We start from the raw sequence: 10,603 nt of genomic DNA, 5'->3' as shown, positions 1-10,603 counted from the left end.
GGTTAAGCAAATGCAAATTCTTGTTACCACCGGTTGGCAGAACATAGCTTAAGAGCATCCACATCGGCGAGCATGCAGTCATCCGTCCGTCTGTGCCAGCGGCACGGCGCTGCTCGATGCATCGAGCAGGCGACGTGGCCCGTTCTAATTGGCCAACTGCATATCCGTTGGAAAATCATTTTTTTTAAAAATTGAAAATAATACCAAAAAATAAAAAAATTCACAATCCCAAAAAAATGGCCGTTTTTTGCCCGTTTATCTGTATTTTTTTTTTAAATTTTTTTCCCAAAATCATCTATAAATACACACATTTATCATCCATTTTTCACATCAAATCATCTCTCATTCATATTTTTCATACAACTTATCTACATCTTCATCTCTCACTCAAAACATCAAATGGATTTCACCCATCTCATTGCGGAAGCGGAGCGCGAAAAAAAAAATACTACGAACAACATTGTGCCGCTTATGAAGCATATGTCTCAGTGAATACCCCCGCCCCTCCTCCTCAACCAACTAGATCAACTCGCCGCTACATCCATCGTGACCTGGAGGGAGCCCACGAAAGGCTCTCTGCCGACTATTTTTCCGACCAGCCGCGGTTTCCGGATGATTACTTTAGGCGCCGTTTTCGCATGTCAAAACGCTTGTTCATGCGTATTGTCAACACATTGTTCGCCCGTGTTGAATACTTCCAAACAGGTCCATATGCAGCCGGTCGACAAAGTCTCTCGGCGTTGCAGAAGTGTACGTGTGCCATCCGACAACTCGCTACTGGGCAAACGGTCGACCTCTTCGACGAGTATTTGCATGTCGGTGAGTCCACTGGAATCCTTTGTCTTAAAAAATTTTGCGAGGGCGTTCGTTCAGCTTTCGGTGATGAATTCCTTCGGGCACCCACCACCGATGATTGCCAATGGTTGCTTCGTCTTCACGAAACAGTCCATCGCTTTCCCGGTATGCTTGGCAGCATTGACTGCATGCATTGGAGGTGGAAGAATTGCCCGACTGCTTGGAGGGGGCAACACTTAAGCGGCCAAAAAGGCGGTGGCCCAACACTTATCCTTGAAGCGGTCGCCGACTACCGCCTATGGATTTGGCATGCATATTTCGGTGTGGCCAGATCCAACAACTGCTCTATTCTTCATCCCTCTTCAATGATGTGTTGAATGGTGTAGCACCGGCGATCGACTTCACCGTCAACAGAAATGTATACCACATGGGTTACTATCTCGCCGATGGTATCTATCCAAGGAGGTCGACTTTCGTGAAGACGCTCAGCAACCCGCAAGACCCAAGACGGACTCTGTTTGCTCAGCGTCAAGAGTCTGCGCGGAAAGACGTCGAAAGAGCCTTTGGGGTCCTTCAAGCCGGATTCAACATTGTGAAGGCCCTGTCTCGGCTGTGGTACGTGAAAAATATCGCCGACATCATGTACACCTGTATTATCTTACACAACATGATTATAGCCGACGAAGGAACGAGGGCGCCTAGCTTTTATGACGAGGATGAAGCCGGAAGCTCAAGCGCGAGGTCTCCCCCATGCCGAGGTGTGCATACGACGGTGGGTGAGAGGATCGAAACAAGGCACACAATGCGCGATACCCGAACCCACGTTGAGCTACAAGAAGACCTAATCAAATACATGTGGGCGAAATTTGGCCACGAGTAGTGGGTTTTTTAATTTTATGAATTTAATTATGTAATTTTTAATTTTTAGGAGTTTAACTATGTAATTTTTAATTTTTAGGATTTTAATTATGTAATTTTTATTTTTTAAGATTTTAATTATATAATTTTTAATTTTTAATGTATTTTGTAATATTATTCCGGGTATTTTTAATGCATTTTAATTTTGTGGAAATGTTTTTATTTAAATTGAATAATGGAATGGTGGGACCCTTGTGCTCGTCCTTGCGGAAGAGCACGGATGTGGGTATTGTGCTCTTGCCTAAGAGCAGGGAGAAAAAGTGGGGTCGGGCCCACATCCGTGCTCGTTGGCAAGAGCACGGATGTGGATGCTCTAAGTTTCGGCAGATGGAGCGATAGCGACGGGCAGAACAACAACTAGTAGCAGCCGCGGCTGCTCATGTGGAAAAAAATAGAGATTTTTTTTCTGATTAGAACTATATAGAGGATGACAAATTATGAATTTTAGTAGTATAATTTATATATAAATTTAATTTAATATATAAAACATATTTAAAAATTAAATAAAATATTTATTGATCAATGAGATTGTATAATCTCAATGGTCGATAAAATAAATTTAGGAGAAAACTATTTGTTCTCATTTTACCCAACGGTCAGGGAGACCTTCTCTTTAATTTTCTTTTCTTTTTATTTGAAATTGAGAAAAGAGAGATAAACATGCCACTCATCAATTTGATAATAGTTTGGGTGGGAATTGGTAAAATTGTAAATTTTTTCTTACATTTTGCTTTTATAAATAGTATAGATAGAGATTTTTGGTCCAAAAAAATATATCAAAAAGTGAAAAAATACATAATATTCCCATGACATTTGCTAAGTTCTTCCTAAGTTCAAGATCTTCCATTATATTTTTAAAATCCAAAGACTAAAAATGTGCAAACTCTAATTATTATCGACCATTTATATAGTTCATTCAAAATTTAAAGGTAAATGTTGGATACTTAAAAGAGGAAGTGGTTAATTTTATCAATAGTCACCAACTATGGTATAGGGCAGTGATAAAATGCAAACTCATATATTGTACAAACTCCAAATTTTCCACACAGTATCAACACAACGTCAACACAATGTAAAATTTCAAGATTTTGATGTCAACACAATTTCAACACATCATCAACCGTTGACATTGTGTTGACATTTTTTGTTTCTATTATTTTATCATCTGTTGATATAATGTAACGGTCCAGATTATAGTCTAGAGTTTATTTAGAGTTTGCATTTGATCACATTCCCTATGGTATATTATCAAATTGATTATTAAACTTTAATTTGTTTTTTTAAATACTAAATTTTACTCCCTACATTCCAGTTAAGATGACACAATTTTTTTTGCACTTGTTTTGAAAAATTGATATTGAATAGTTAAAGTTGAGAGAAAGTAAAGTAAAAGAGAGAATAATGTAAACAGACTTTTAGCTTCGTTTGTTTTGCTTATCGGTCCGGTCTTTAAAACATTGGACGTAGTATAATATACTGAAAAATATAGAACAAGATAAGAAAACTAAATGAAGTTAATTTTAAGAAATCATGTGAGGATATATCAGTCAATTTAAGTGTATATTAATGAATCACATGGAAATTATGAACTGATTTCAGAAGAAAATTTCATTCTGCAAATTGGATAATCATTGGCTAGGATGATTAAATGGAAAAAAAGAAACAAAGCAAGTAATTGAAAACAAAATAAAATGGAAAAGTATTACAAAAAGCGACAGCAGACTACTTTTCCAAACAAATTCGTATGGTAAATACTACTCACTCCGTTTTATAGCAGTGGAGTCTTTTATCATTTTAATAAAAGTAAATACATTTTTTTCCACTTATTTTACTCTTTCTTATTTTATTTTCTTCAAGTCCTACATTTTTCATTTCCTACTTTATTATTTCTTTAATTAACTCACCTAACACAAATTTTCTTAAATCGCGTGTTGAAAAGAAAACGCCTCTACTACTATAGAAGGGAGGCAGTAAATCCTACCAACGAAGTTTCTAGGCTGTTAGCCTGAGCAAGAATAGTACTCCCCCTGTCTCAAAAAAATGTCTCACTTTTCTTTTTAGTCTCATAAAGGATATCTCACTTTCCTTTTTAGTTTGTTCCAGACAGCATTGCCATTTCCTGCGGCTCTTCGGGCAGTTTGGCCACGCTTGACAATAACATATTTTTCCCATCATCAGATGACTTCTATGCCTTTGTCAATGGTATTGAGGTTGACTACTCCATGCCAACTAGTCTTTATTTCACCCCCGAAGGGGAGTTGGGTGCGGCCACAAGCACAGATTCTACATAGATAATAGCACAGCACTCGAGCTGGTTCAACGGTTGAATGTTGGTGGAACCTCCATCTCACCAGCTCAAGATTCCCACCTGTACCGCAGATGGAACGAAGACTCCCAACTTCTTGCTCTTTCTCCCAAACGGCAAGGATAATGCTTGCAGACACTAAATTGAATGCCAGTTGTCTTACATGGAACCTACCAGTTCAATTAGGATTCAGATACCTAATTAGGCTCCATTTTTCAAAGAGGACCAACAGGGAAATAATCAGATTGCCCAGAATAATGCCAATATTATTAACTGGGGTGGAGTATCTGGAGTTGCACTCTACACAGACTACATTGTGATGATGCAGGGAGATAACATGGAGGGAAAGTGTTACATTACCATCACATTCCAGCCAACGTTTGAATCAAGAGATGAACAATTCCATGCCACATTGATTGCTTTACAAGTATTTAAGCTGAGCAACCCCGACAATAATCTAGCGGCTGATTCCTGAGTTGCAGCATTCGAACTCGACACCAGAGTGCAAGAAATCCAAACCAAGTTACCATACTAACTTGATCTCCACTGTACTAACAACAATATTAGCCTTACTGAATGTTGCAGTTTACACTCTCAGAAAGTTTTCAGATTCTAGTTCCCGAAGGAACACGGGGGGATCATCCTTGGTGGAAGATCAATGACAGTGGGGCTACTGTTGTAGCAATCAAGCGACTGAAAACAGATACCTGGCAAGCGGAAACTGAGTTTCAGACTGAAATCAAGATGCTATCCAAGCTCAGGCACGTGCATCTTGTTTCGTTGATTGGCTACTGCAATGATGGTGAAGAGCAGATTTTGGTTTACCAGTATATCACCAAGGGAACACTTGCAGACCATATCTACAATGCCAACACACATGGAAGGGAAAATCCTCCTCTTCCTTGGGAACTTCGACGTAAGGTCTCTCAATTGGAGCTGCGCGTGGCCTATGTTATCTTCACTCACGGCATAGGATCATACACAGGGATATAAAAAGCTCAAACATTCTGCTGGATGAGAATTGGGTAGCCAAGATCTCAGATTTCGGGTTGTCCAAAATGGGACCATCAAATGATTCATGCAGTCACCTTACTACAAATGTCAAAGGAACATATGGGTACCTAGATCCACAGTACTTATTAACTCGTAAGTTAACGAAAAAAGCAGATGTCTATTGTTTTATTTGAAGTTCTGTCTGGAAGACCAGCAGTGAACAAAAGACATCACGAGGAGCAACACAGCCTAGCTGGATGGGTTCTACATTGCATACGAGAAGGAAAAGTGGATCGACTCATTGACAGTAGCTTGATGGATCAAATTTCACCTGCTTGTTTAAAAGTGTGATGGTTTGGCGAATTTTTGATGGTGAAGAATGCTGGAAAATATAGATCACGACACAGAGAATTTACGTGGTTCGATTTACTGAAGTAAATCTACGTCCACGGGAAGAAGGGAGGGCAAGATTGTATTGCTTGATCTGGGATTACAGCTTACAACACAGACTTGCTATATGATATTTTATCTCTAGAGAGCTTAACCCTTTTCTATCTGATCTAAGTTTTATTTATACATTGAACTAAGATCGTGGCTTGCATCACCACTAATGATGGTTGTGGATGTCGTGGAGGTCATGGAGATCCTGCATGGGTCCACTACCTCTTTGTTTGGTCCGCTTATCCCGCATGAGATCCTGCATGATTTGACACCACTAAATAGATCGTGTAGTGGTCATGAGATCCTGCATGGGTCCACTATCTCCCAGTTCGGTCGAATACTGAGACCGAACTGCTGAACTATTGCCGAGCAGCTTTTGCCGATCTGAGAGTAGAGCTTGATTGGTCGGCTTTTACCGAGCTGTAGGCTGGGGCCGAACTCTTTGGTAATGCCGAACTGATTGGTTGGCTTTTACCGAGCTGTAGGCTGGGGCCGAACTCTTTGGTAATGCCGAACTGATACTCTTCCTTGGGCTTTGGGCTGATGGGCTGTCACTGCTATTGGGCTTGTTTAGTCCGTACTCCATCACTACCCCCCCCGAAAAGCGAAGTGAATCACTTCGGCGAAGCGAGTCACTTCGGCATTCTGGATAAAGGTACGGGGGAGGCTGACGTTAGAGGACGTGCCTTGCGCGTGACTGCATTAAATGCGACAGTAAAATCCGGCCGTTGAATCCTGAAAAGGTGGGATTCGAAACGGTGCGATGATTTTGAAATCTTCTCCGAATCTGATAAATACGGCTTTTCTTCATCAGTTTGAATACTTTTTGCTGTTGCTTCTTCTGCACTCTGTCTCTTTTGCGTAAAAAATTTCCTTCCGCTTTCAAGAATTTCTTCAGAATTTCTTCAGATTTTGCAAAGAGTAAGAACCATGTCTTCTTCTTCTTCTTCTGAGTTAGGTAGCGGTAGGAAAGGGGGCAAGGGGTCTTCTAGCCGGAAAGAGTCCGGGGAGAAGACTGTAGAATACTTTCACAGCGTCTTGAGTAAGGACACCGTGATATCTCTACACGAAAAATATCTTCTTCCCGGGGGGAAGGCGGTGGTTCCCGACGATGATCATAGGGCTAACGACCCGCCGGAGGGTTATGCCACCGTTTACGAAGCCTGCTTAGAATGCGGGCTTCGTTTCCCTCTTCCCCCACCTTTTGTAGAGCTTCTTGATTTTTTTCAACTCCCTTTAGGTCAGGTGACTCCGAATTCTTGGAGGCACTTGTCGGCTTTTGCTGCCGAACTCCGTAGGCTAGATAAGGATCTGTCTCTGCGGGCAATCCTTAATTTTTTCCAGTTTAAAAGGAAGGGATCTTGGTTTTACTTGATCCCCTTACAGCCTTTTAGGGCCTTCTGCAAAACCAAGTGGCCGAAATGGCAAAACCGTTTCTTTTTTTATAATAGGACTTCGGCTCCGGGCTTTCCTTGGAGAGGGCCGAAGTCCGTGATTCCTCATCCTCGGTTAGAACCGTTGGCCGAGCTCGAGGGCGAGCTCAATAAGATTCCTATGATTAGGAAACAGTACTCGGAAACTGAGCTCGTCAAGGGCGACCTCGTGTTCAATATCTCGTCTTCGGACGAAGAAACTGAGGGTGAGGATTTCTTTTTTATGCTTTACTGCTTTAGCGGCGAAAACTAACCTTGCTTTCTTGCTTTTTGGCAGTGTACATGCTGAATAAGATGAGCCGCAAATCCTCCGAGCTTAAGGAGCCGGAGAAAGAGAAGGCTACCAGCTCGGCGCCTGATGCCGAGAAGAATCCGAAGAGGCAAAAGACCTCTTCGGATCCAAAGAAGCCGGAGTCGACTTCGGCAAGTAGGAAGGGGAAGGCCCAGAAGCCCCCGAGAGCGCCAGAGAAAGACGTGGTCTTGGCGCCTCCTTCGGAACATATCTGTGAGCCGTTTTTATGGCCCACGGACTTCGCCGAGGTGAATTCTCTTCTTGATTTTCTGGCCTTGCTTTTTTTCCTGTATTTTTTGTGGCCCCTTTGTTGACTTTTTGCTTTTTCCATTTTCAGAGGAACGATATGCTCTCCAAGCTCGTCGCCGTTGAACTCTCCAAAGCGTCCAACGACTATGCTGAGATGCAGAGGAAGTTGGCGGCTGCTTGTCACCGGGCCGAGCAGGCTGAGGCAAACTTTGAGAAAGCCAGAGCTGCTAGGATTTCGGCCCAAGATGAAGCTCAGTTTGCCAAAAACCAGCTCGTCATCCAGCGAGAGCAGACGAAACGGAGGGATGCTGCCGCCGTGGTTGCCCAAGGGGAGGTTCTCCGTGCTTTCGCGGAGAAACTCTTTCTGAGCAACCAATTTTCAGCCTTTGTCGGTGATCTGCTGAAACTGATGACCGATAAAGCCGAGCAGGGTCCTGAAGTCATCCTGCCGCTGTACGGCCGAGAGATAGCAGCTCGGCTTCAGAGTCTGCCGGTGCTTGAGGAGCTTGCTTCGTCCTCGGTCCTGCTTTCTGCAGACCAAGTTCGTAGTTGCCGAGCTGACCGCGATGAGAACATGGAGGCTATCTTTGCCTCCATAGGGTCAGTTTCACCCGCTCCAATTTTCCATGGAGAGGGTGATACCGAGCAGCATGAGCGGCAGACCGGCGATGAGCAGGCCGAGCAGGAGGCGCAGCAGATCGGCTACGGTGGCGCCGAGCAGGCTGGGGAGAGCAGGGAGGCCGAGGCTGAAGCTGAAGCAGACAAGGAGAAGGAAGCTGAACCTCACCGAGAAGGCGGAGACGAAGCTAGCGGAGTATGATTTCGTCTTCCTTCTCTTAGTTTAGTTTCTTCCTTCTTGTAAAACGGCCTTGAAGCCCTTGTGTAGAAAAATTTTTTTCTTATGAATGAAAAAATTCTTCTTTCTGCTCTTGTGTCTTCGTATAGCCTTTCGTACTCTCTTACTCCTGTTGTGGTTTACTACCTGCTCGGTAAGCTGAAATGCCGAACTGACGTAGCTGCTTTGTATTCTTAACTCTCAAGGAGCTGGAGGTACTTCACTGGAAGCGGCTGTACTCTTCGGCTTTAGACGAAGCTGAGAAAAGAGCTATAGCTGACCAGATGAAGAATGACGAACTCTTGGCTCGTTCAATGAAGCTGGAGGCCGATAATAAGGACTTAGAGTCCGAAAAGAAGGATCTGGAGGCCGAGCTGAACACTGCCGTCGCTGAGAGGACTGCGTATGAGGATTTCATCTGCAGGCGTGGGGGAATGACCATCTCTGAAGTTCAGGAACGAGTTGACGAACTGTGGGAGGAATATCATGTACTCCGGAGGAACAATGCGCTGGAGAGCTCGGCTTGCCAACAAGTCGTGAAATCATTGTGGCGCTGGGCTTCTCGGTACGACATAGTTCTTTCCCGGCGTCCCTCAATTGAGAGATTCCTCAGGCATTTCCCGCCAACAGATGCTAGTACTCCAGCTCAAACCTCTGATTCACTTGCTCAAAACCGTACTCCAAGTCAGCAACGAACTCAGGGACAACCAGAGACGTCAAGTCGAGGACGGACTGAAGTTCGCAGAGGAGCTGTGGTTATGAGTGAGCAAGATCGGCAAATGCTTCGTGAAGAGACTCTTCGCCGCCGAGGTGCTAGGGCTTCTCGGGCTCAGGGAAGAGGCGGTAGGTCGATTAGAGCATCTCGTCGACCTGCTTATTCTTCAGCTGCCGAGAACGCCCGAACTCGGCTTCACGAGGATTTTGTGAATAGATGGCTCAACTTTAGCAACCCTGGACAGTAGGATAGTCCTTTGTAATAGCGTAACGCCATCTCGTAGGGTAGCGGAGTTGTGTGCCGAACAAGATTTGAAAAATGAAATTTTGTTTTCGCTTCTAACACTGTGTATTTACAGCTTAGCGAAGAAATTTCATCGTACTTGTCCTCGGTCTTATGAAGTAAACTTCTTTGACCGGACTCGTCTTTGGTCTGATGAAATAAACATCTTTGACCGGACTCGTCTTTGGTCTGATGAAATAAACATCTTTGACCGGACTCGTCTTTGGTCTGATGAAATAAACATCTTTGACCGGACTTGTCTTTGGTCTGGTGAAATAAACATCTTTGACCGGACTCGTCTTTGGTCTGATGAAATAAACATCTTTGACCGGACTCGTCTTTGGTCTGATGAAATAAACATCTTTGACCGGACTAAGCTTGTGTCCTAATTTGGCGAGTTTTATCGCTTGGATCGGACTTTCCGTTGTCCTAATTTGGGGATCGGACTTTCCCTTGTCCTAATTCGGCGAGTTTTATCGCGTGGATCAGACTTTCCCTTGTCCTAATTCAGGCAAGTTTTATCGCGTGAATCGGACTTTTGTTGCAGTTCGTTTCAGACGAAGTGCTTGATTCTTAAGCTGAATTGTGGTCTTGTATCCTCTTTAGAAGCTTGGACTTCACAATCGTTGGCTTATTGCAGTTCGTTTCAGACGAACTGCTTGTTTAAGCTGAATTGTGGTCTTGTATCCTCTTTAGAAGCTTTGACTCACAATCGTTGGCTTATTGCAGTTCGTTTCAGACGAACTGCTTGTTTAAGCTGAATTGTGGTCTTGTATCCTCTTTAGAAGCTTTGACTCACAATCGTTGGCTTATTGCAGTTCGTTTCAGACGAACTGCTTGTTTAAGCTGAATTGTGGTCTTGTATCCTCTTTAGAAGCTTTGACTTCACAATCGTTGGCTTATTGCAGTTCGTTTCAGACGAACTGCTTGTTTAAGCTGAATTGTGGTCTTGTATCTTCTTCAGAAGCTTGGACTCACAATCGTTGGCTTATATATGTTCTAAAAAGGGGATCAGCCTTCGAAGAACAAGATACCTCAGCAACATTTGTAAGAGACGACACGCACATAGACAGACAAAACGCACATAGACAAACAAAAACGCAAGTAAAAAACAAAGAAAGCACATACCCCTAGGACCGAACTAGACACAAGACTGACCGGACTGTCTCTTACAAATGGAACTTTTTGAGGTTTGAAACGTACCATGTTCGGGGTGCTTGTTCTCCTGACATGTGAGTCAATGTGTAAGACCCTTTGTCGAGGACTTCTGGCACCCGATATGGACCTTCCCATGTGGGTTTGAGTTCGCCCAGCTTTTCTGCTCGGCTTACTCCGTTGTTTCTCA

The 10,603-nt window shown here is 43.4% G+C and overlaps 1 protein-coding gene across 1 annotated transcript; it reads left to right on the top strand.

Moving 5' to 3' along the window:
• The first annotated feature begins 4,594 nt into the window (after nt 1–4,594).
• On the top strand, nt 4,595–5,011 carry LOC121757683 (probable receptor-like protein kinase At5g38990). The gene has a single exon (XM_042153191.1). The coding sequence runs from the start codon at nt 4,595–4,597 to the stop codon at nt 5,009–5,011; it is 417 nt and encodes a 138-aa protein (XP_042009125.1).
• The last annotated feature ends 5,592 nt before the right edge of the window (nt 5,012–10,603 follow it).

Source organism: Salvia splendens, chromosome 12 (genome assembly GCF_004379255.2).
Source record: "Salvia splendens isolate huo1 chromosome 12, SspV2, whole genome shotgun sequence".
Lineage (NCBI taxonomy): Eukaryota > Viridiplantae > Streptophyta > Magnoliopsida > Lamiales > Lamiaceae > Salvia > Salvia splendens.
The sequence above is the reverse complement of the archived record's forward strand: the minus strand, read 5'-3'. Positions and strand labels throughout refer to the sequence as shown.

What these genes read in the sequence shown, in the direction of transcription:
- LOC121757683 (XM_042153191.1), top strand. Translation starts at nt 4,595, where the DNA reads ATGTTGCAGTTTACACTCTCAGAAAGTTTTCAGATTCTAGTTCCCGAA.